Source organism: Maylandia zebra, linkage group LG15 (genome assembly GCF_041146795.1).
Source record: "Maylandia zebra isolate NMK-2024a linkage group LG15, Mzebra_GT3a, whole genome shotgun sequence".
Taxonomy (NCBI): domain Eukaryota; kingdom Metazoa; phylum Chordata; class Actinopteri; order Cichliformes; family Cichlidae; genus Maylandia; species Maylandia zebra.
Window position 1 is genome coordinate 32,107,379 of NC_135181.1, and position 25,178 is coordinate 32,132,556.

The 25,178-nt window shown below is 41.7% G+C and overlaps 2 protein-coding genes and 2 long non-coding RNA genes across 6 annotated transcripts; 1 reads left to right on the forward strand and 3 right to left on the reverse strand.

The window, feature by feature from the left end:
* Nucleotides 1-9,067: 9,067 nt before the first annotated feature.
* Nucleotides 9,068-13,681, forward strand: LOC143412802 (uncharacterized). 3 transcript variants are annotated; one of them, XR_013093335.1, is made up of 7 exons: nucleotides 9,068-9,251; nucleotides 9,688-9,894; nucleotides 10,345-10,510; nucleotides 11,477-12,058; nucleotides 12,195-12,262; nucleotides 12,773-13,421; nucleotides 13,547-13,676. XR_013093335.1 is itself a non-coding variant. In XM_076874580.1 (7 exons), the coding sequence occupies exons 3-7, from the start codon at nucleotides 10,474-10,476 to the stop codon at nucleotides 13,596-13,598; spliced, it is 783 nt and encodes a 260-aa protein (XP_076730695.1). In that variant the 5' UTR covers nucleotides 9,068-9,251; nucleotides 9,688-9,894; nucleotides 10,345-10,473; the 3' UTR covers nucleotides 13,599-13,681. The 3 variants fall into 3 exon arrangements, 2 of the variants coding, with proteins under 2 accessions (XP_076730695.1, XP_076730694.1); XM_076874580.1 differs by having other exon boundaries at nucleotides 12,773-12,816; nucleotides 13,547-13,681; XM_076874579.1 differs by lacking the exons at nucleotides 9,068-9,251; nucleotides 9,688-9,894 and having other exon boundaries at nucleotides 9,960-10,510; nucleotides 12,773-12,816; nucleotides 13,547-13,681.
* Nucleotides 13,682-16,358: 2,677 nt separating this feature from the next.
* On the reverse strand, nucleotides 16,359-19,563 carry LOC143412371 (uncharacterized). The gene is made up of 8 exons (XM_076873594.1): nucleotides 19,030-19,563; nucleotides 18,356-18,473; nucleotides 18,190-18,281; nucleotides 17,974-18,088; nucleotides 17,506-17,607; nucleotides 17,137-17,304; nucleotides 16,856-17,011; nucleotides 16,359-16,621 (listed from the first exon to the last, which is right to left on the reverse strand). The coding sequence occupies exons 1-8, from the start codon at nucleotides 19,561-19,563 to the stop codon at nucleotides 16,407-16,409; spliced, it is 1,500 nt and encodes a 499-aa protein (XP_076729709.1). The 3' UTR covers nucleotides 16,359-16,406.
* Nucleotides 19,564-19,682: 119 nt separating this feature from the next.
* LOC112436006 (uncharacterized) lies at nucleotides 19,683-21,447 on the reverse strand. Its single transcript, XR_013093244.1, has 3 exons — nucleotides 21,352-21,447; nucleotides 21,163-21,256; nucleotides 19,683-20,756 (listed from the first exon to the last, which is right to left on the reverse strand). It is a non-coding gene; the product is annotated as an uncharacterized LOC112436006 (long non-coding RNA).
* Nucleotides 21,448-22,620: 1,173 nt separating this feature from the next.
* Nucleotides 22,621-24,091, reverse strand: LOC112436001 (uncharacterized). Its single transcript, XR_003024861.2, has 5 exons — nucleotides 23,830-24,091; nucleotides 23,321-23,399; nucleotides 23,005-23,122; nucleotides 22,834-22,895; nucleotides 22,621-22,681 (listed from the first exon to the last, which is right to left on the reverse strand). It is a non-coding gene; the product is annotated as an uncharacterized LOC112436001 (long non-coding RNA).
* Between the last annotated feature and the right edge of the window lie 1,087 nt (nucleotides 24,092-25,178).

Sequence of the window (25,178 nt, forward strand, 5' to 3'; positions counted from 1 at the left end):
GGTACTGGCCACAACAGAAGCCACAATATTAGTCAGATAATTCAATGAAAACATTTCACTTTCCTTCCCTTTCCTAAATTACGGAGCCTCACAATGGACATTGGGGAAAAAAAGAAGTACTTTGGAGCAATCCTGAAAAGGTTTGCCAGACCCTGAGAAAGATCTTTTCCCCTGCATTTATCATACTTCCATCTGAAACCTGTGAAGCTGTCCAGGGTACTGCAGCTGGTTGTCACTGAATTCAACCAAAACCACCATGTCAGAATACGCCTTCCATGAGTGTGTCCCCTTACACCAAGAACGCTCTTCTGATGTCTGTCACTTATGTAAAAACCATTTGCACTGCAAAACATTGTTTCAATGTCTTCATACTTCAGGCCAAGCTCAAAATAAAAATCTATGAATCTCTCCCGCAGGTGAGCTATGGTTGTTTCGAGGGTTGTACTAGGACAAAAAATGGCCTTGGGCTTGACGTTTTTGGTCCAGATGACCCACCATGATTGATCAAATAAATAAACAACATGTCGGTTAATTTGACACATTTTTTGCATTTATTTTTTGTTTCTTTTTCTCTTTTAGCTTTTCAGCACCACCTTTTTATCACTTCTTCCACATTAAACAGTGTTCCCTTGCAGGGCTCCTTACTAAATTATTAAATACATATTTTAAAATAAAAAAATCATAAAAAGTTCTTATGAAGAGAAATACTATCCACAAAAGCTTATCTTTAATAATGTTTAGTTTGTTTTAACTAAAAGGGTGCTTTTGTTTCTTTCTAGTTAGTGTTTTGTTTTTTGTTATGTACCTGAGGTGGTTGGGGGTGGGGGGAGGGGGTTGAAGCTCATCTAGTAATTGGAAGGTTTGAGGTTCTATTCCTGGCTTCTCCAGTCTGCATGCAAAAGTATCTTTGGGCAATATATTGTTCCCCCAGTTGTTCTCTGATTAGGTCGTTAGAGTCTCATGGTTAGACTGCATTAAGGGTTAGAAAAAAAAGAGCTTGTGTAAAATGATGCAAGTTTTAAAGAGTGATCAAGTAGAACAGAAATGTGCAATATAAGAATTAGTCCATTTACCTTGCCTTACCCTTGTGTTTCTGTCTGGCTCTGGTCAGTGGTGATGTGTTGGTCGCGAACGAAACGGATCTTCGACGTGAATGACGCGAGCCGGCTCCTTATTGGGAGCCATGGTTTTTTTTTTCTTTCTCTCACCCTCTCTCTCGCACATTTTTTTGCTTCACTCCGCACGTGAGCCTTGTGCTTGTGCTGAGCAGAGGGGGGAGAGAAAGAGAGAGAAAGAGAGCCAGGGACAACAACAAGAGACAACATCGTCACATTAGAAAGGTATAGTAATCTACAACTGTTTTTAGTTGTAGATGATAAAGGATTCAGAAAGTTTATTCATGCAGTGAATCCTATGTATGCAATTCCAAGCAGGAAAACACTCCCCAGGGCTCACAAAATCACTAGCCCGACGTCCTGGGGCTAGCGATTTTTCCAGTCGGTCTACCAAAATCTATCTCTGCCCTGCCCGTCGGGCTATCGTAGGAATGAAAAATATATGTCAATGCTTTTGCATTCTTTCGGAAATGTAGCTGGGTAATTATGTCATTGGCATCGGTGAGCCACTGTCAATATATTTTTTGCTCTCATTTTGCAATCGTGCGAACTGTGTATAGAGAGCGACAGTACTGATTGGTGAGTGACGATAATTTGCGCACCGATTCCTCTGACATCGTCTTATCAATCGTTAGCTTACTATGCAAACATGACAAGTGAAATCTCCCGCAGCAAGCTTAAACATGTGAGAGGTTGATCGCACAGAGGATCGCTGAGTGCGTGTGTAAAAGCAGCAGGATATATATTTTAGTTCTGCTGAGCCAAATAAGACAGGTCAGGGTGAAGAAGGGACAGCCAAAGAAAAGCTTACCACAAAACGGAAAAGTTATGACAAATCAGACTATAAGGCAAAAAGAAAGTGCAGCTTTATGGTTTCATGGACAAAAGAATTTCTGTGGCTGCAATATGACAAGCTACAGGGAGTGCAGAATTATTAGGCAAGTTGTATTTTTGAGGAATAATTTTATTATTGAACAACAATGTTCTCAATGAACCCGAAAAACTCATTAATATCAAAGCTGAATGTTTTTGGAAGTAGTTTTTAGTTTGTTTTTAGTTTTAGCTATTTTAGGGGGATATCTGTGTGTGCAGGTGACTATTACTGTGCATAATTATTAGGCAACTTAACAAAAAACAAATATATACCCATTTCAATTATTTATTTTTACCAGTGAAACCAATATAACATCTCCACATTCACAAATATACATTTCTGACATTCAAAAACAAAACAAAAACAAATCAGCGACCAATATAGCCACCTTTCTTTGCAAGGACACTCAAAAGCCTGCCATCCATGGATTCTGTCAGTGTTTTGATCTGTTCACCATCAACATTGCGTGCAGCAGCAACCACAGCCTCCCTGACACTGTTCAGAGAGGTGTACTGTTTTCCCTCCTTGTAAATCTCACATTTGATGATGGACCACAGGTTCTCAATGGGGTTCAGATCAGGTGAACAAGGTGGCCATGTCATTAGTTTTTCTTCTTTTATACCCTTTCTTGCCAGCCACGCTGTGGAGTACATGGACGCGTGTGACGGAGCATTGTCCTGCATGAAAATCATGTTTTTCTTGAAGGATGCAGACTTCTTCCTGTACCACTGCTTGAAGAAGGTGTCTTCCAGAAACTGGCAGTAGGACTGGGAGTTGAGCTTGACTCCATCCTCAACCCGAAAAGGCCCCACAAGCTCATCTTTGATGATACCAGCCCAAACCAGTACTCCACCTCCACCTTGCTGGCATCTGAGTCGGACTGGAGCTCTCTGCCCTTTACCAATCCAGCCACGGGCCCATCCATCTGGCCCATCAAGACTCACTCTCATTTCATCAGTCCATAAAACCTTAGAAAAACCAGTCTTGAGATATTTCTTGGCCCAGTCTTGACATTTCAGCTTGTGTGTCTTGTTCAGTGGTGGTCGTCTTTCAGTCTTTCTTACCTTGGCCATGTCTCTGAGTATTGCACACCTTGTGCTTTTGGGCACTCCAGTGATGTTGCAGCTCTGAAATAAGGCCAAACTGGTGGCAAGTGGCATCTTGGCAGCTGCACGCTTGACTTTTCTCAGTTCATGGGCAGTTATTTTGCGCCTTGGTTTTTCCACACGCTTCTTGCGACCCTGTTGACTATTTTGAATGAAACGCTTGATTGTTCGATGATCACGCTTCAGAAGCTTTGCAATTTTGAGACTGCTGCATCCCTCTGCAAGATATCTCACTATTTTTGACTTTTCTGAGTCTGTCAAGTCCTTCTTTTGACCCATTTTGCCAAAGGAAAGGAAGTTGCCTAATAATTATGCACACCTGATATAGGGTGTTGATGTCATTAGACCACACCCCTTCTCATTACAGAGATGCACATCACCTAATATGCTTAATTGGTAGTAGGCTTTCGAGCCTATACAGCTTGGAATAAGACAACATGCATGAAGAGGATGATGTGGGCAAAATACTCATTTGCCTAATAATTCTGCACTCCCTGTATATCACCAGGGGTGCACATAAGTGGTCCGCAGGTGCGCATTCGCTGTCAAAATAAAAAACGCGCACAAGATAAGAAGATGCAACGCGTGTTTGTGTACATAGGATTATTGGAGGAGGACAGACATTTGCTTAGAACTCTTAAAGATGTCGAAGAAGCTCCTTTAAGCAATTACTTTGGTTTTCCTCCACCTCCAAAGAAATGTCAGAAGGAGTCTGAACCACAAAAGAAGCGCGTATTCTCGGAAAAATGGTTGCAGGAGGTGAGCTGGCTTCAAACAAATGATGAACGCACAGAGATTTGGTGCGGAATGTGCAATGAAAATCCCACTCTAGCGGACAAAAACACTGCCTTTTATATGGATGCAAACACGCGTTGCAACTTCTTATCTTGGGTGCATTTTTTATTTTGACAGCGAATGCGCACCTGCGGACCACTTATGTGCACCCGTGTAAATAACATAATGTTCTGCCGGGTGTGTTGTTGGTTTTCCCTCGATTTCTGAGTCGACAAGCGACTTTGTTACTGGGACCAGTAATTTTAAGAAAGGCCCCCATTAGAACCCATGAGAAATGCAAGAAATGCATTATTGCTCAGTCTGCAATATCTTTCCAAGAACAAACACCAATTGCAAATAACATACTAAAAATAAACCTGAAAAATCTGTTTAGAACAGCGTACTATGTTGCAAAGAGTGAACTACCACTGGCAAAATTTTTTGCAAACTTCAAAAAGCAAATGTCCTAGATCTTGGTTCAACTTGCCTCTTACCCGTGACTTCAGTGGAAATTTCAAATTCAGGATCTGACACAGACTGATTCATGTCCTACACAGTTCTTTTTTTTTTTTTTTTTTTTTTTTTTTTTTTTTTAAATGACATCAGAAACAGCAGTATGCGACATTACGTGATGGCAGAGCTTCAGTTCATCCTTTGTCATTTTTTTTTTTTTTTAATAAATAGGACAGGGGGAATGAATGAGAGAAAGAGGGGGAGAGAAAGAAAGAAAACCAAAGGGGAGAAGAGACGGTGAGAAGGGGGGGGAAGAGAGAGAGAAAAAAAAAAAGAACTCCTGGGTCACCTGTATGGAGGAAAAAAAAAAAAAAAAAAAAAAACAAACAGAGGAGACAGCAAACAACAAAGAGTAACATAATAATAGAGAAAACAAAGCACCATCACAATAAACTAGCTAGTCATAGATATCAATATTTACTAAATAATAAACGATATTGTGCAGCACGCAAGATAGACAGCGCACAGTGTGCTTTGAGGCAGCAGCCAAGAAAGCTTTAGTCCGCGTCTGTGAATACCCATGTGTGCATACCTGTGTGGATCAGCATGCTTGCATTCCAAAGGTTTCTCCATGTAATGATCTGCTAGGGAGTGTGGGGGGGCCACAGCCCCGTCCTCCAGGGTGTGAAGCGGGTATGGAGGAGATCAAAACTCCAGACATCCAGAGGCCCCCAGAACACAAGAGACCATGGAAGACCAACAGAGGGGCAGCCGCGCCACTGTTCCAGTAAGAGCTGAGGAGAGTCCCAGATGAGGGCTCGTGAATGTGAATGTCTAAGTTGTGGGATAAAATTGAGGCAGAGGCAGCCAGAAGGGGACGGGGGGGGGGGGGGGGGGGGGGGGGGGGATAGCCTCCTCTGCACCCTGGTGACATACCCCCACTCCAAGGCCCTGCATGTGTGGGTGGTTGTGGAGGAGCGGGAAGAGGGAGGCAGCTGGAGATGGGGAGGGAAGGAAGGGAGGGGCAGGTAACCCCTCCCTGGGGCCAGCTCCCCCGCTGACCCCAGTAGGCACTCCCACCCTCCGCGACCCGCCAGGGAAGGGGGGCCCAGGCCCATCAGACCGGGGCCCAGTGCAGTAGCGCCCCCCGGCTCCACAGAGCCCTGGACAGTCCACCCAACCCCACCACAGAGAAAACTGCACCCACCCCACCATCCACACATCTTCCAGACTACATAAGACGGTAAACGCCCAGGCTGAGATCTTCCTCCACCTCTCCTGTATCTCCCCCTCCTGCAGAGAGTTCCTGAAGAGAAGAAAGCTCCTGCAAGATGTGACCATCCCCCCCCACCAGTTGAAGAGCCCCCCAAGCGGCTCGACGCACCAGCGGCACCCTGCTCCAGGGCCGGGCCCCCATGCACCCACCCGCCCACAACCCCGGCAACACACCAACCAGGACCCAAGCCCCCGAGGCCCGGCCCGGGCCCCAGCCCAGAGACGGAGCGCCCCCAGAACCTCACGCCCATCCCGGACCCACCCAGGGGCAGCCAGGTTGCCAGGTCAGTAACCCACGTCCGTCAGCACAGACCCTCCCCTACACAGTTCTTACAAGTTCATAGAAATTTCTGTTCAATTAGAACCAAGTATTTGAGTTGATGATTGTAATTTTCATACAATGTTGTAATTTGTGTTTCAACAATTTTTTGATTAATGTTTTGTTTCCTTTACAATATTATACTTTAATGTATAATATTGTAAAGGAAACAAAACAGGAAACAAAACATCAATCAAAAAATTGCTCTCTTTTTTATTCGGGCTACTTAAATTTATTTTGGGCTACCAAATACTGAAGAGTCCCTGCCCGAAGGGCTACCAGGGATTGTGAAATTTTGCGAGCCCTGCTCCCAAAAAATCATCCCAGGCTATATGACAGAGAATGTGCATCTTCTTTTTGTTTTGCATATTTTAATTTATATTGTATTGTGTTGTGGTTTGCAGTGTTTTGTGTTGTTTCACTTTAAATTTGTTTAAAAGGAAAAAGCTGAAAATTTAAATAGTTAAAAGTTGAAATGTAAATTGTTGGTTTGCAGTGTTTTATAGTTTATTTATTACATTTTATGTGGAGTGAATAAATAAAAGTATATTTACAGTGGCCCCTTGAGACAAAACACGTACAAACTCCGAAGCACAACAGAAGTGCTCCAGGATGCTAGGGGCAGTGTCGAGCTTTTGTTACCTAGTGGCTACAAAAGGTACCAACGACAGGATTTGGTGTGTAGTAGTCAGAGATGGGCAGTAACGCGTTACTTGTAATGCGTTACTGTAATCCGATTACTTTTTTCAAGTAACGAGTAAAGTAAGGGATTACTATTGCAAAAACGGTAATTAGATTACCGTTACTTTCCCGTAGGAACGCTGCGTTACTGCGTTACTAAAACCGTGATTTTTTTGCGAGACTGTCTCATGACAGTGACGTAAGCGAGTGCGCCATTCATGACAACAGCTGTGTGCAGATCAACAGTGGATCATATATCGAGTGCGGGAGAGAGTATGGGCGTGCAGCGTTTAAAGCGTGGAAGTACTGACCTTACTTTAAGTTTGATTCCATAAAAGGTGACAAAAACATTAGCGTCCATTAGCGTTGTGCATGGGAAGAAAACTTCTTTTTACAGCGAAAAGAAACCCCTAAACTTCCAAGCAAGCACCGAGTGCGCTTTGACGTAATGGGAAATTCACAGAGAAACTCGCGGATTCTTCAACTGACCGCAGCACACCTGCACCAGGGTAAACCTTTGCCTACGCTACTCCTGCTTTACAGGTGAAAATAGAGCAACAGGACCGCTAGTCTTTGACTTTATTTATTTTCTGCTGTGTTTTACTTTCATCTATTTGAAAGAGTGAGTGTAAACACACCAAAAAAATATATTTTATGTGCTGGAATGTGCAGAAAATAGGTTTAAATATTAAACAAATTTCTTCCAGTCAGAGAATGTTGCATATAATTAAATGTTTGCTTGATGCATAAAGTTAAAAGATTAAAACTAATAAAACAAGTTTGAAAAAGGGACTTTTCCATTTCATTACATTTTGTATGATGGATTATACAGGGAGTGCAGAATTATTAAGCAACGTCCTTTCTTTTTGCAAAATGGGTCAAAAGAAGGACTTGACAGGCTCAGAAAAGTAAAAAACAGTGAGATATCTTGCAGAGGGATGCAGCAGTCTCAAAATTGCAAAGCTTCTGAAGCGTGATCATCGAACAATCAAGCGTTTCATTCAAAATAGTCAACAGGGTCGCAAGAAGCGTGTGGAAAAACCAAGGCGCAAAATAACTGCCCATGAACTTGAAAAGTCAAGCGTGCAGCTGCCAAGATGCCACTTGCCACCAGTTTGGCCATATTTCAGAGCTGCAACATCACTGGAGTGCCCAAGAGCACAAGGTGTGCAATACTCAGAGACATGGCCAAGGTAAGAAAGGCTGAAAGACGACCACCACTGAACAAGACACACAAGCTGAAACGTCAAGACTGGGCCAAGAAATATCTCAAGACTGATTTTTCTAAGGTTTTATGGACTGATGAAATGAGAGTGAGTCTTGATGGGCCAGATGGATGGGCCCGTGGCTGGATTGGTAAAGGGCAGAGAGCTCCAGTCCGACTCAGACGCCAGCAAGGTGGAGGTGGAGTACTGGTTTGGGCTGGTATCATCAAAGATGAGCTTGTGGGGCCTTTTCGGGTTGAGGATGGAGTCAAGCTCAACTCCCAGTCCTACTGCCAGTTTCTGGAACACACCTTCTTCAAGCAGTGGTACAGGAAGAAGTCTGCATCCTTCAAGAAAAACATGATTTTCATGCAGGACAATGCTCCATCACATGCGTCCAAGTACTCCACAGCGTGGCTGGCAAGAAAGGGTATAAAAGAAGAAAAACTAATGACATGGCCACCTTGTTCACCTGATCTGAACCCCATTGAGAACCTGTGGTCCATCATCAAATGTGAGATTTCAACCCGTTCTCACTCCCAACGCGTAAAATAATGACGATTTGTCACGTCCCTTAACTTCTCATGCTGACGCCTAAGGTACCCTTCCACGTTTTTATGTGACGCTGTGGGTTGTCAATTCATTCCAATATGAACCCGCTCGCGGCGATCAGAGACGCTTCGAGCAGAGGCTCCAGCCATCCATTTACTCCAATAATAACCCCGTCACGGCGAAACATGACGCCGTGAAGCACAATCTAACTGGAGAACCGGGGACCCTCTCCGCGAACGGGTTTTTCTCCCTAATTTAATGCTTTCTTTTAATGACATCGTTAACATTTCTCAACAAAAACACGAAAGTATCACTGATAATTCAACAATAAAATCGCTTCATGTTGTGGCCATCACACAGTGTTTTCCAAACTGATTCACGATCTGAAAGTGCGCAGATTTAACGTACATAATCCTTCGTTAGGTTTATTATTTTCATTTCACACGTAAAACACATTTATAGATTCATTCACCACTCCTGCTAGTTTTGGATGCGCTCGGCTCCAACCAATCAGACCAATTTACGCAGACGCACTAATACCGTAACTGCACACTACCCATAATCCTCAACCGCCGTCGCTATGGAAATGAAGATAACAACAGCTTGGTGCTACCCATTATTCCTTTATTTACTCTAAAATAATAACCAGCGATAATACGAAATTAAACTGGCCCAGTGTTTAATTATGTAATTAAAAAATGCAAATTGTAGTATTTTATTTTTTACAAATTGCAATATTTATCTACAGCGCGCCTTTAGCGACACGTCAACAGATCTTAAGCAAGGCGATTGGATGGTTTTTACTGCAATGCATCTTGGGAATCGTAGTAAATGTATCTTTCAACTCACGGTCCTGCAGCGAAGTTTTCGACTGGACACGAGGCAGATCCTAGCTAAGTAAGTTGTGATAAACTGTGGGTAATTTGCATGTTCACTGAAATATTAATTTCAGTGATATTAAACTGATATTAAACTTGAAATGTTTTCACAGAGCAGTCTGTGTACCAAGAGAACTACTTCTGCAAAAGTTTATTTAAATTTTTTTGTGATGTATTCTCATGTGTAAGACACTTGCTTGGCCACCCAGCTAATGTTAGTACTGCTCTATTTTAGCAATGTATCTTTTCTGTAATCAATTCAGGGTTTTTTTTAACCCTATTCACGTAATTAACTCAATATTAATGACTTTAATCTCGTAATTGATTTTTTTTTCTAAATATGGTGTAATACTGCCTCGTAATATAAGTTATTTCTTTGGTCATAAATTATTTTTGTAATCGTTTCACCAAAACAGACCTGAAATAATCCCTACATGTTCCATTTTCATTTGCAGAAATGACAAAGCCAAAAACCAAACCATGCCCTTCCTGTCAGGCCCCAAACACCTGCAACAGGAAGACATGCAGTGGATGCCTGGGCAGCCTGAACCTAAAGGAGGGATTGAAAAAAAAAACAAGAACAGTTTAAAAACAGTAACTGGGCTGCCTCTGTTAAAAAAAACAGAAATGCGAACAGGGTGGTTAATTCAGCCCAGTTGTCAGTAAGTTTAAAAGTTCTGATCTAATAAGTGGTTAGTCTGGTAGACAATTCTTTATTAATCACAGTTGTCAATGTTTTCTTGTATATCATGAAGTAAGAAACTAACAAGACATGTATATACACATAAAATATTAATTTATAAAAGAGCATAAATAAAAAAGTTATTCACATCAGAATAACATCATCACACTAAAGACATCCAACTAGAAAAAACTTGTTAAAAACTATTTTTATTCAAGCTACTTCTGATTTTTAATTTAATCGGCTATTAACTGAGAGACAAAACATTTCAAGATGGATTTTATCATACATTTACAGGTTTGGTCACCATAAATACTTTTTAACTATCGACAACAATAAAACAACAAAGATGTGAAACTTAAAGGTTTGTTATACATCAATTTGCTTACATGAAAGACTGGCTGCATGTTTTTCTTTGTTGTTCTTGCAGGTTTCAAAGCTACATGCCCTGGGCTACCAACCAATTCTGTTTCTTGGACAGTTTGACCGTAAGGGCCGTATAGTAGGGGACGTGATCACTCAGATCGAACCAGCGGAAGGTGCTGCACGTGACATCCTCATGAAGATGAGTAAGCTTTATGAACACCTTCTGAGAAGTAAGATATGCTTTGTCCATTATCTGTAACCAGGTGTCCTTATCAGGTAGCCTATCCTAGCTGTCTTTGGGTGATACTCATGGTACACCCTAGATAAGAAGGCAGATCATCACGGGGTACATAGAGACAAACAAGATGGTGAGGATGAGGATAGTTAACAGTCACCAGCTATTCTGTTCTACTCTACTCTATTCTGTTCTATTCTATTATTCAGCCAAGGTTCAGACCAGTAACCTTCTTGCTGTGAGGTGACAGCTGCCCTACATGTCCTGTTGCTAACATGAAAATAGTGTTATATCTGCCTTATTACCTCCCCATGTGTCGGTCACATCACCAAAGCTAGCCATACTGAACCTCTGGTGTTACCCACCTGAACAATTTTGTATGTGTGTGTGTATAGTATGGTCTTTCACACTCATGTATATACAAATGTAATTTTAAAAATCTTCACGAAAACCAGACCTGATAATTCTCTTCGAGACTTTCTAGTATAACAAATGTTATATAATGTTACCAATATGAACACCAAGATTCTTAAATAACTTATATACTTCTTAAGAGGTTACCTGATTACCTCCCTGAGGTAGTTAGCATCACCATTGTACAAAACTCCTAAGTCACAGTACTAGCTTGAAGTGTCAAATGTTATTCACTACAAAGTCAGGAAAGTAGTGTCATCAGAGGAAAAAGTCATTATCTATCTGGATTTATAGTCACACTCATTAATTTTTTAATGTACAATGTAGAAAAGCACTACAGATGTCACACTACCCTAGAGGGCACTTGTACTGAATTATTTGGGTCAGTGAGTGTGCGAGATGACTTATTTGATGCCAATATTTACCAGTTGTATCTTTAGTAAAAACTTAACTGAAAACATGCAAATCACTACTTATTATGTGTTTATGTGTACTGTACATTTTTTCAACCCATTTTAATGAATGTTTAATATTTAAAATTTTTCAGAATTACAAGCTTCACCTCCTGCTAAAAGTTCTACACCAGCAGCTGGACCATCCTCTGCTGACAGTGTCGATGCTGGACCAGTCCCAGACCCAGAGGCTCTAAACGAGGAATTTATTCTTCATTTAGAGCCTGTACCAACATCTTCCCTCTGTCAGCCTCCTGCATCCTCCTCTTCATCTCTGCTTCCTCCTGCATCCTCCTCTCCATCTCTGCTTCCTCCTGCATCCTCCTCTCCATCTCTGCTTCCTCCTGCATATTCCTCTCTGTCTCTGCTTCCTCCTGCATCCTCCTCTCCATCTCTGCTTCCTCCTGCATCCTCCTCTCCATCTCTGCTTCCTCCTGCATCCTCCTCTTCATCTCTGCTTTCTCCTGCATCCTCCTCTCCATCTCTGCTTCATCCTGCATCCTCCTCTCCATCTCTGCTTCCTCCTGCATCCTCCTCTCCATCTCTGCTTCCTCCTGCATCCTCCTCTTCATCTCTGCTTTCTCCTGCATCCTCCTCTCCATCTCCACATCCTGCATCTCCCTCAATTTCTACGGTGTACACCTCGGATGTCCCAAAGAAAAAAAGGACAAGGAAAGGTTAGACGTTATGGTATTGTAAATGTACGAAACACATGACATGTTCGTTAAGTTTGTTAAGATTTCTTTTTCTTAATTTTTGCATTTTTTCCAGTTTTACAGAACTCATGTAAATATTTCATTTGTTATTTTTCAGAATGCCGAAAACACCGTACACAGAAGATTTTCAAATATGAAGAGATAGTAGACAGGAGAGTTGTAAATGTAAGTAATTTAGCCTGCTGTTGTGCAGATTTGTTTGCGTCTTTGGACTTCCCGGATTTGAACTGTGCCTGACTGAATATCCATAAGCTTTTGTATTTGATGAATCTACACTAATTCAGCCACTGAGTCAGGATTTCACTCCAAATAGGACATTAAATAAGAACAGACCACCTGATACGACCTGGTCATGCTGCCTTCCTGATGTTTACGTTCTTTAAAGTCCTCCTGACATCATGCTCAGAAGGAGTGATTGATGTGGAGGTGCTCCTTCCCATTCAGTAACATCTGCTTCAGTTAGTTTTGCTTGTGAGCCACAATGTAAGCAGTGTTGCTTTGCTGACATGCACTCGATGCTGGCAGTACAAGCATTGTAGTGGTTCTTATGTTTTTGTAAACTAATTGTATAATATATTGAGCCATTCAATAGTACACAAATGTTTATAAGCTCCTTTTTGTATGCAACTTGCATGTCTTTCTTAATTAATTGTTTGTTTATATTATGTTTTTCAGGAAAAAGAAGAAGTTAAAGTCAAGTGGAAGCCTTGCTCAACATGGTATGTAGTAACAACTTTGTTGGACGGGAACAGACATTCATATTGTTGATAAATAGTTATCAACTCAATTTGAATTCATGTATTTGGACTAAAGTAAATTGGGAGCTTTTAGCTATCGAGCTCCTCTTCTGTGAGGAGCTTGATAGCTGTCCACCTCCAAAGTCCATTATGAGTTTTGGAGGTGGACATGGTCAACACTTTTAAGAGTAGGCATAAGACTTTACTTCTTTATAGAGCTTATAGTTAGGGCTGGTTCAGCTCAGCCCTTAGTTATGCTGTAATAGGACCAGACTGCTGGGGGTTAGTGTCCCCCCCCTCTCTCTCTGTCTCTTTCAGGGTTATGCAGGCTCAGTATTGGTTGAAGATGCAGTCACGTCTCCTTTTACTGAAAACTCTCCCCCTCTCCCTCACCACCATCTGTAAACATACATGTCTCAGTAATGCAGTTCATGCATGTTACTAACTAAACTTCTTCCCTGGAGTTTCTGTGCTCTCTCATCCAGCAGGTTCCAATGGATCGTGGCTGCTGCTGTGGTCCTGCTTGACATCTACTACATATATTAATACTCTCTGACTTGATTTGATTAATTTATATTACAATGAAGGTGTATAAAGCATGACATGAATATAGAAGATATTTCATCCTAAAAAATTGTCATATGTCACAACCTAAATTGTCCTATTTTGTGTGTGGTTGTCGTTGTTGTTTGTTATGTTTTTCTCCTGACAGTGGCAAAGTGTGGGATGACACATGGGAACCTGCGCAGTTTTACACACAGTAAACCAGGCACCACAGGTCGCAGAGATCGCACAGTTCACAGCTTGTAGTTCAGCATAAAAGTTCAAAATAAAATATTTACTATACATTTCAACCAGTGTCAGTCTCTGTTTCACTCTCTAATTGTGGCTTAAGTACCTAACATATTCACGAATCTGATCGATCAATAATATCTTCCCTGCACTCGACATCTCATAGTTTTACATATCAGCCAACATTATTGTCTACATCCTCATAAATATAGAAGTGACTTGCTTATTATAACATATTACAAGGTAAAGTAATACTGCACTGCACGTATAGTAAGTAACACCTACTGTGTATGGGAGCCTAAAGCAAAGTTAACTGCACCAGTACCAGCTTCAGAACATATTGTATATTATATGTTTCTACCTTTTTGTAATATGTCATGTTTAGATGCAGTGACAATTGCACATTTGGAGTTGTGGTCATATGTGGTCTTTATATACAGGGTATTAAAAAAAATTGACATTTTTTGCTTTTTTTCTTGTTTGTTTGCACAATATTATTGTGTACATATTACATATGTAACATTATTGTTAATATTATTATTAGATATCAAAGATACAATTTGATTGAGGGTTTTCCTGTCATAATTTCAATAAAAATGCAATTACACACGTAAACAATAGGATCAAAATAAACTTTTAAAAAGTCTGTTGATCAAATGCTGATTTTCAAAACATTCTAGAGGAAAACAGAGATAAAATAATCTGAACAGTAACAGTGATTGTGGATGATGATGGAGGCTTCAATGGATTATTCTGTTTCAATCAATAGGTTTGTATCTATGACAATAATTTGATAAGTTTAACAGGTTGGTTTAGGCCTGGCAATACAGCAAATATTCACAAACTTTTGTTTTTGAAGAATGTTTATCTTTTTTGGGATGAAGCTATCTGGCAAAATGAGACAACCCTTTTAACCTAATCTTTATGTCTTTTTTGTGGCTATGATACTGGATTTTGGTTTGATGCATATGCAGGTTACAGCTGGGGAATGGCAGTATGTTGTGGATTGATTTGGCATGTTCAACCACTGTTACACCAAACTCTCTCACTTATAACATGATAAAGGCCTCTTACTCAGTGTCATGGATTTTCTATACTTTTGGGGACACAGGGCCAAAGTCTGAGGCAATAAGTCAGATCAAAGAAGGCAATGATTCTAAAATGGGAGTTTACTTATGTCATTATATATATCCAGGAATATGTGCCAGAGGATAGTTGTCATGAAATCAATATTAAATCAAAGTATTCCTTAATTACCACAGCTGACACGAGTTCTCCATAGCTGCCTGCTGTCTCAGGATCTGTCTCCAAAAAGGACCAGGGAGCGCTAACATGTTATGTTCTAAACTGATGAAGAAAATGCACATTAAACATAGTATAAACTTACTGAGTGAAGTAATGTCAAGAGGATTCCTTTAGCTCCTATTGGGTTGGTTCCTTGATCAATGCAATACAGAATCATTAATCTGGTTTTATGTAATGTCCTCAAAACATGTCAAAATGAGGCTCACTAGTCTGTGTGGCCTCCACATGCCTGTATGACCTCCCTACAACACCTGGGCATGCTCCTGATGAAGTGGCAGATGCTCTCCTGATGGATCTCCTCCCAGACTCCAGGACTAAAGCATCTGCCCACTCCTGGACATTTTGTGGTGCAGTTGGTGGATGGAGCGAGACATAATGTCCCAGATGTCCTCAATTGGATTCAGTTCTGGGGAATGGGCAGGCCAGTCCACAGCATCAATGCCTTCGTCTTGCAGGAACTGCTGACACACTCCAGCCACATGAGGTCTAGGATTGTCTTGCATTAGGAGGAACCCGGGGCCAACCGCACCAGCATATGGTCTCACAAGGGGTCTGAGGATCTCATCTCAGTACCTAATGGCAGTCAGGCTACCTCTGCCGAACACATGGAGGGCTGTGCAGCTCCCCAAAGAAATGCCACCCCACACCAAAACTGACCCACTGCCAAACTCATGCTGGAGGATGTTGCAGGAAGCAGAAGGTTCTCCACGGCGTCTCCAGACTGTCACAAGTGCTCAGTGTGAACCTGCTTTCATCTGTGAGGAGCACAGGGCGCCAGTGGCAAAGTTGCCAATCTTTGTGTTGTCTGGCAAATGCCAAACATACGGCACTGTGTTGGGCTGTAAGCACAACCCCACCTGTGGACGTCGGGCCCTCATACCACCCTCATGGAGTCCATTTCTGACCGTTTGAGCAGACGTGCACATTTGTGGCCTGCTGGAGGTCATTTTGCACAGCTCTGGCCTTTCTTTCCTACCCCACAGTACCTTCCCTTACCATTTGTTTCCTACTCTTTTACTTCTTCTTTGATGACGGTTGTCTTTCTAGATAAGCAATTTCATTTGCTCTGGGGCGAGTCAATGGCACGGGTGCATTCTGGGACTGTCAGTTCACCAGTGTGCTGGCATGCTTCTTAACAAACACACCACTACAGCAAACATCTCAGTTGTACTTGTTGATTTCTTCGACAAAACACTGAACAAAAAATTTACTTGTGAGTGTGCTGCCTGGTGCTTTTAAATTTTGTGATTATTTGAGCAGCCCAGAAAGCATCCCATAAATTAAATTATGTTATCGTATCTGAACATGTACACTAGTCATTAAATTAGATGGGAAATAATGATTCAGGGTAAACAACTGCACCAAGGAAATTCCATTTTTCTTCTCAAAATGTAAAATGTCTGTTGAAAAATCACATTGAACAGAGATGTGATTAACTTTTTATTTTACCAAACATAACATCAATGATGACACAATCAGTCTTCATCAGAAGTGCTCAAATCACTCTCAGTGGCATCGTCTGGAATGTCCTCCTCCTCCTCCGAGTCCATTTCCAGGAGTGGTTGGTGGCTGAGGATTCTCTTGTACACGTCCTTTACTTTGAGCATTTCAGCTTTCAGTTCACTTTGTTTTTTTAAAACCAGGCTACAGAGTCCCTTCTGTGCATCCTCCGACATGCCAACAAAGGAGGCTGTAAAAAGAACAAAACAAATAAATATGAGAAAAGTAAAAAAAACAAACAACAAAAAAAAATCACCTCATAAACACAAGGAATTAGGATGCTGTAATTAAACATTTTTTTAAAAGGGAGAAGGCAGTGTTAGCTAGCAATCTAGATATAGGTAAAAGATCCAGTAAGACTTTAGCATCTGCTCTTATTTTCAATCGATTCATCAAAAAATTAATAAATAAATAAAGTGCTTACAGTCTGAGGAGATTGTCCCCAACACCACAGAACGCATTCGCAACACTGTCCAGTGATGCCGCATCTCCCTGCAAAGGATCATCTCCTCCTCTCTCAGGCGCCTCACAGCCATCACCTTCTCAAAGACCTTTCTCTTTGTCCGGAGGTCAGCAGCAGCTACAGTTTAACAACATCAGATGGGAAAACATAGCAGCATATTATGATTCAAGAACAAAACATTCAACTACTGCTCAGATACTGGGAGCTTGTTTAAAAAGGATATTTATAAATCAAGAGCTTACGTTCACTTGTGCTCTGCCAGGGCCAAATATCGGTCTGCATGAGGGCATCACTGGATACGATTTGCTTTGTTGGTTCAGCGAGCTTGTTGTAGTCGTCAACAGCAGCCGCCAAGCGTTTCTTCTCAACTAAGATGACCTTGCGAATTCTGTGTCGCCTCTTGTTGCTATCTGTAAATAATCATAAAAAATTCACACCTTCACATAATGTATATAGTTTCATTTTAATCTACACTCATCAATTTGTTTGCTAGAACAAATCACATCCAGCTTAAACAAACCTGGATCTGATTTGATTCTGTTTACAAAGTAGCTGCACAAGCTGTACAAACTGAGCATCAAACGGTCCGTTTCAAAGAAACTGGGACGTACCATTTTGTCTGTAAAGACTTTGTGTTCGCACTCTGATGATGACGACAAGCTCCTCTATTCGTGCCTGCAACGCTCCAAGGCTGCCATCAGTTTGATCACTTTCTAAGTGAGAGGAATATTAATCAGAATACAGGATGAGTAACAGTCACCAAACTACAGTGGACTCTGTAATGACTTGATGACATTCATTATAAGACATCTGGAGCCTTCATGTGCTGCTATCTCATGATAATCATGAGATAACAAGTATGTTGGTGTTCAGGTTTATAAAACCAACTAGTACGACATCATTTCAACCCAGGTTCTATCCAATTTGATGAAACGCAACAACTCTGCCATAAATTTGCTTTTCCAAGGCTTATTTTTCATTGTTTGTTGACACTGTCAGAAAGATCTTAACTCTAAGTTCTTTAATGAGGCAATGGTGGGTCCTATTGTTATACATGAGTGCACTATATTGAGACTCACCTTCAGCCCATTTCTGCACATCGGCCACCCATTGCTGCAGTGTGTCGTCATCCACACCCAGCTCATTTCTGGTCGCATTCAGGCTCTCCACTTGTTCTCTAAGGATCCTTATGATCTAAGAATGCATTCATAAATGTCATTCATATTGACATTAAAAGAGTACTGGTGTTTTCCCCCCATTACCACACACATTAAAATGGGTGTTGAAAAAATGACCTTTAGATATCGCTGGCTCAAAGTGCGGCCCAGTTGTTCCACTTTCCTTTTGTTCCACCCCAAAGCCAGGAGGGTCAGCATGTCTGTTCGCCCTGCATTTCAGTTAGTATACAAATTAGAATTAATGAGCAGGAGACTGAGTGGAATCTCAGACACGGACACACACCTGCTTTAGACATGTACTTCGTTGTGATGGCCGCCCTAGACAGGAAACTGTTTACTTGTTCCACCTCTTCTCCAACTGTTGAACCGGCCCCATCCTGAAACGCACCTCCCCATTTGATCTATAGAAAGGAGGTCACAATACATGACTGCTGAATTCATTCAACCTTATAACAAAATGTCACGGCGGGGTGCGCCGATGTGTGCGGAAACAGGACCCAAAAGCAGATGATGACGAAGAATAGTAATGATTAACAGAAAAGTGAACCTTTATTGCGATGACGGCAGGAAATGAACCAAGAGACCAAAGCAAACAGCAAACGAAACATGAGGCTGGCTGGGTTCTCCTGAACCTCCAGCAGACGAAACATGAGGCTGGCTGGGTTCTCCTGAACCTCCAGCAAATGAAGCATGAAGCTGGCTGGGTTCTCCTGAACCTCCAGCAGACGAAACATGAGGCCCTCCGGCTGACACTGAAATTGGCTGCACCAGCTGTACCTCCGTCTCCGGCTCCAAACCGGCCTGGATAGCAGTACCACAGCAGCTTAGCTGAGCCTGATGGCTAGCTTTTCCAGGGCAAACAGTCTCTGTATAGCCGGGCTCATTAACCGGAAAAGTAGTGTCAATTTCAACAACTTCCTGAGAGAAAACATGAGGAGCCAAAATGTAATCACTCACTTGCGTTTGTGATACGGAGCGTCGGTGGCGCGCACGCCGCTTTTTCTTAGGAGTGGAAGACGGTGGAGCGATGGGTGGAAGTCCCTGGTAACTCCGAGGTCCCCCGAGAGCCAGTCGAGTTCCCCGGAAAGAGTGCTCGTGCTCCGGAATGAGCCACGGCTTCCACCGGAGCTCCTCCTCCAAGAGAGCGCAGAATATAGACTGGCGCTCGTCGTCGTCCAAGTCTATGGTGTGCGGCGCTTCCTCGCGCTGAACTGTGACAGGAGTATGGCGAGACTGTGATGAGGGCGTGGAAACTGGTGAGCTGAGAGGTGGTGACGCTGCGGCGAATCTCAGCGAACCGACACGAACACACTCAGGTTCCGGAGGCAGCAATGGAGATGACTGATTGTGGGGTTGTTGTGACTGGTGGGTGCTGGAAGCCATTTCCTGACTCGACAGTCCCTGGGCCTGCAGCATCTCCTTTATCCTCGTAAAGGCATCAACTATGGCAGGTGAGTCCGGGAGCTGGAGAAGGCGGGGATCCCTCTCCATAATAGCTTCAGCAGCGTTAATCATTACCAGCTTGCTCTTCAAATCGGGCGCTGTAAAGAAGCGGTCGAGGATCGCTTGGATCCGAGCAGTCTCCTCTAGAGACTCGGTGAGAGCAGAATCCGCTGGGTCCATGACTGGTCAGTTCGTTCTGTCACGGCGGGGTGCGCCGATGTGTGCGGAAACAGGACCCAAAAGCAGATGATGACGAGGAATAGTAATGATTAACAGAAAAGTGAACCTTTATTGCGATGACGGCAGGAAATGAACCAAGAGACCAAAGCAAACAGGCAAAACACTAAGAAACAAAACACTGAGCTGGCAAAACACTAAGAAACAAAACACTAAAGGTACTAAGACCAAAAACTATAACTATGACCGAGGTGGAAAATAAACAGGCTATGACTATGACTGTAACTCTGGTGAGAATAAACAGACGAACTGACAATGGCATGAAGAAAACAAAAGGCTTAAATACAGACATGAGGTGATCAGGGGAAGTGGCGACACATGGGGGAAAACAGCTGACAGACATAAACCTAATGACAGGACCAGGAGAGGAAAGCTAAATACAATGAACAAAGAACACATGACATTGTCAGAATAAAACAGGAAATGACAACACAACTTAACAGACCTAATACGTGATGAAATAAATAGAAAACCCCAAAACATAGAAAACCCAGGAACAATAACTGCCTAAACTAAAGGCAAATAGGAAATAACACAAACTAATAACATATCAAAAAATACAAAGAAAACTCAGAGTGCTGGGTCGGAGACCCAGCCTGTGACACAAAATGTCTCAAACTAATCCAAAACTACAAGCTGCAGTATACCTCGCATTTCCAAGTGTGAGCCTTTGCATGCATGACGGAGAGAAAAGGACGCATTGACAAGAGGTTCCTCAGCTCAGGGCACTGCTGAGCCACCTTGGTTAAATAGGGGAAATATTTACAGGCCACATCGGAGCAAAGGAACGTAATATGTCCTGGGATGCTAGCTGCCAACTTCCTCTGGAGAAAAAGGGGGTAAGCAAAGATCTCCCCTCGAAACATGTTCAATGCAGCTAAGAGGACTCCGTGGCGACAAACAGCTATTTCCATGCCCTCCTCATCCAACTTCCCAGTGGACTTTTTGGACGACTCCTTTGCTGCAGTCCAAGATGAAGATCCGCACAACCCTTTCCCCGGGACCTATACACTCAAAGATTTTAACATAAAAGACATGACATGATTAAGCCCTATCAGGGACAAACTTTTTAAAACAAATGCATAACAATTAGCTGAATTAGCCTCGAGTCACACAAGACCTCAGATCTCCCCAGGACAGCACTGATAACACAAAATAAAAATCATGTTGTTTTTTTTAAATACACATGGTGACAAAATTAAGTAAACATTAAGATAAAGTAAAGTAAATAGTATTACGACAACACCAAGAGAAAAATAAAAAAAATATCGACCCATCCATATATGTCTACACACACACACACACACACACACACACACACACACACACGTATGTGTATATGGTTACGGCATTAACGTCATTTTAACAAGATTAACGCTAACAGCACTAATATATATATGTGTATCTTACATGATTTGTGTGTCTCTGGATGTATTTCACAAACTCAGCAACTTCCTCATCTTTTTCAATGAAGACACCTTCAAAGTTCCCCTGCTCTGAAGTGCTGAACGAACACAGTGACAGTTGTTTGAAAAGAAACATTAAAATACATTTTTCTACAAATCCATATTTGACTTATGTACACAATGCATAACGTACCTTGCATTAGACTGAAAGCGATAAAGCTTGCGGTTTCCATCAACTGAGACGGCAAGCATGTCTGGAGTGCAGGCAGGGCAGCTAAAGCATGGCTCCTTGCACATCCTGTCCACCTCAAACGTTACAGCACTCCACTCCAAGAAACTTTTACTGAAGGCATCAGCTGATATTCGGCCATTCTTTTACATAGAGGACATACAACAGAATATTCAAGGACAGTCATCATAAACATTGATTTGCACAATTTCCTTAAACTTAGCAAATTTAGAAACTCACCCTTCCAAAATGGGCTGTTCGTTCATCCAGCATTTTGACAAATGCCTTAAGTGACATCCCTGGTGCAGCCTTCTTAATGTCATAGAAAGACTGAAAGACATCCATTGAAAACAGGGTGCAGAAATTAAAGGTGCCAGGCCAATATCCACTACCCAGGATGTCCTTAACTGAGGGGGACCACATTAGGCCACAGCTGGTGCAGCTCACCACTGGCAGTGCAAGGTTATAACGCCCTGTAGAAAGGATAAGGATAAATTCAGTCATGGCTCAAAGCATTAATTTTTTTCATGTTGTTTTCAAATCGGTCTGGTAAATCCAAATAACCTTTGACAGGTGCCCACATATACTGCGGGCCGAGGGTAATTAAAACCAAGATAGCAATGCACAATTTGCAATAAAACCTCCAAACACATCTATTGTGTATGTAGTGTGTGACAAAAGGGCAACTTACCATTTATGGTTACAAGAGCCACAATTGCGCCGGGTGAAACCTCAACGTTACCTGCTGGGCAGTCACACACATGGTCTGGCCTTTGCACAGGCAACAGCCGAACTAACATTAAAACACACAATATATATAAAAAGAATTAGAAATTAACTGATACACAATAAATATACAATAACAGCACCCACTCATACTCATACATAGCAAGAAATGCATAAGACTTAAAAACTGTACCTATTGGCTTGTGAAACTCTGATGAAGGCTGCAAAAACCCTCCTGTTACTGCCTCTCTGTTGTGCAGGACAAAGCGTGTGTGAACTGCAATATCACAGTCAGCACAAAGGAATGGAAGAGGCAGGCAGTCCAGACACCTCACAACTACTTGTTTGCCACACTGACACACACGGTGTGACTGTGGATCCAGAGTAGCTAACATATTGTCTATAAGACAAGGCCTGGCCTCTTTCCACTTTTGCGAGGACACCATATTTCTGATCGCCCAGTGAGTAGCAGCTGACTCAGACGACGTCTCACAAGTCATGGCTGCATCCTCTTCTCCATCCTCCAACAACTGAAGGAGCTCCTGACGAAGCACCTCAGTTCCATACACTAACAGAAAAAAAATAAAGAAAGGAAGAAACTCTGAAAAACACTCTAGGCAGTATGTTTCTTAGGACTCCACAAAAGCCCTGCATAACTCAACTATAACAACAAATATAAAAGTAAACAGAAATCACAATATATACAAGAAGGTAAAGTACCTTTTGTTGGGTTGACACTGGCAACATAACTAGGTTCTTCACGTGGACATTGATGCTGCTCTCTGGACAGGGAGGGGGGGGGGGGGGGGGGGAATGAAGAATATTTACTTACTGAGATTCTTTGGTGAAAACAAGTTGTGAGATAAAATCAATGGTTGTGTGAACACTGACCACGTGGCATGCAACTAGTACTTTGACTGGTTGATGGTCTTTGAGGAATAAAAGCTCCCTGTCTGTCACGTTTTTTCCAGCGCACTGGTCTTGGCTGAGGTTCACTCTGTGCATCATTCTACGCAATTAACAAGGAAAAAAGGGAACACCTAAAATACAGTCTATGATTAAAGCAAAGATTATCAAACATCTTAAGTTAACCAACTTAATTTGACATAAACTTTAAAAAAAATTCAAATAACATAACATTTACTCCGTACAAAATATTAGACAAGCGTGTTCCCTCTTTAACAACTGTTTCCACTAAAAATGTTACCTGCATATCTTGAAGGAGTTCGTCAGCAGCCTGAAGCTCTTCCTCCAGCTCGGGATCCTCTGAATCACTCATTTTCAAGCTAAAGAGGAAAGAGATTTTTGCAGAACTCAGTGACATAAACACATAACTAACGCAATTCAAATGATTTTCAGTCTTGGCGCTCCGGTTAATGTTAGCAATTAATGTTAGCATCATCAGTTTGTAAAGAGCTAGCAGAACTCTTAGCGCAAAAACTGCTTTACGCACCATGTGAGGGTATTTTGCAGCACACAAGTCCTTTAACGTTTGTAATAGATTTAATCCATCATCGTTGGATTAAATGGCTAATGCTGCAGTAGACACGTGTAGTCGTTACCTAGCAAGCATGCTGACGGTAGCTGTAGCCATTTTTAAATACATTACACCGTTTCCGAGATCAGTCACCTCTGTTTGTTTGAAGCTTTTATGAAAAAACAAACTTTGAAACACACATCAAGGTATTACTTTAAATATATGTATTTTTTACATACCTGCATTAGAATCAATCAGTTCCGCCTCATTTTCTTATTCTTATAAATGGGTCTCTCCGTTCTCCCATCAGCCTTTGCTTACACAGGTTGCGTCTGATTGGCTGGAGCCGAGCGCGTCCAAAACTAACAGGAGTGGTGAATGAATCTATAAATGTGTTTTACGTGTGAAATGAAAATAATAAACCTAACAAAGGATTATGTACGTTAAATCTGCGCACTTTCAGATCGTGAATCAGTTTGGAAAACACTGTGTGATGGCCACAACATGAAGCAATTTTATTGTTGAATTATCAGTGATACTTTCGTGTTTTTGTTGAGAAATGTTAACGATGTCATTAAAAGAAAGCATTAAATTAGGGAGAAAAACCCGTTCGCGGAGAGGGTCCCCGGTTCTCCAGTTAGATTGTGCTTCACGGCGTCATGTTTCGCCGTGACGGGGTTATTATTGGAGTAAATGGATGGCTGGAGCCTCTGCTCGAAGCGTCTCTGATCGCCGCGAGCGGGTTCATATTGGAATGAATTGACAACCCACAGCGTCACATAAAAACGTGGAAGGGTACCTTAGGCGTCAGCATGAGAAGTTAAGGGACGTGACAAATCGTCATTATTTTACGCGTCGGGAGTGAGAACGGGTTGGAGATTTACAAGGAGGGAAAACAGTACACCTCTCTGAACAGTGTCTGGGAGGCTGTGGTTGCTGCTGCACGCAATGTTGATGGTGAACAGATCAAAACACTGACAGAATCCATGGATGGCAGGCTTTTGAGTGTCCTTGCAAAGAAAGGTGGCTATATTGGTCGCTGATTTGTTTTTGTTTTGTTTTTGAATGTCAGAAATGTATATTTGTGAATGTGGAGATGTTATATTGGTTTCACTGGTAAAAATAAATAATTGAAATGGGTATATATTTGTTTTTTGTTAAGTTGCCTAATAATTATGCACAGTAATAGTCACCTGCACACACAGATATCCCCCTAAAACAGCTAAAACTAAAAACAAACTAAAAACTACTTCCAAAAACATTCAGCTTTGATATTAATGAGTTTTTCGGGTTCATTGAGAACATGGTTGTTGTTCAATAATAAAATTATTCCTCAAAAATACAACTTGCCTAATAATTCTGCACTCCCTGTATGTAGAAAAAGTAGAATTGGGCTGAAAGATCTGTCGCTTTATCACCTATTCAGGTTGTAAATCGTGTTTTTAAAAAGTAACTAAGTAATTAATTACTTTTGAAAATAAGTAATCAGTAAAGTAACGGGATTACTTTTTTGGGGAAGTAATCAGTAATTAGTTACTGATAACTTTTTTCAAGTAACTTGACCAACACTGGTAGTAGTAACAGGTAA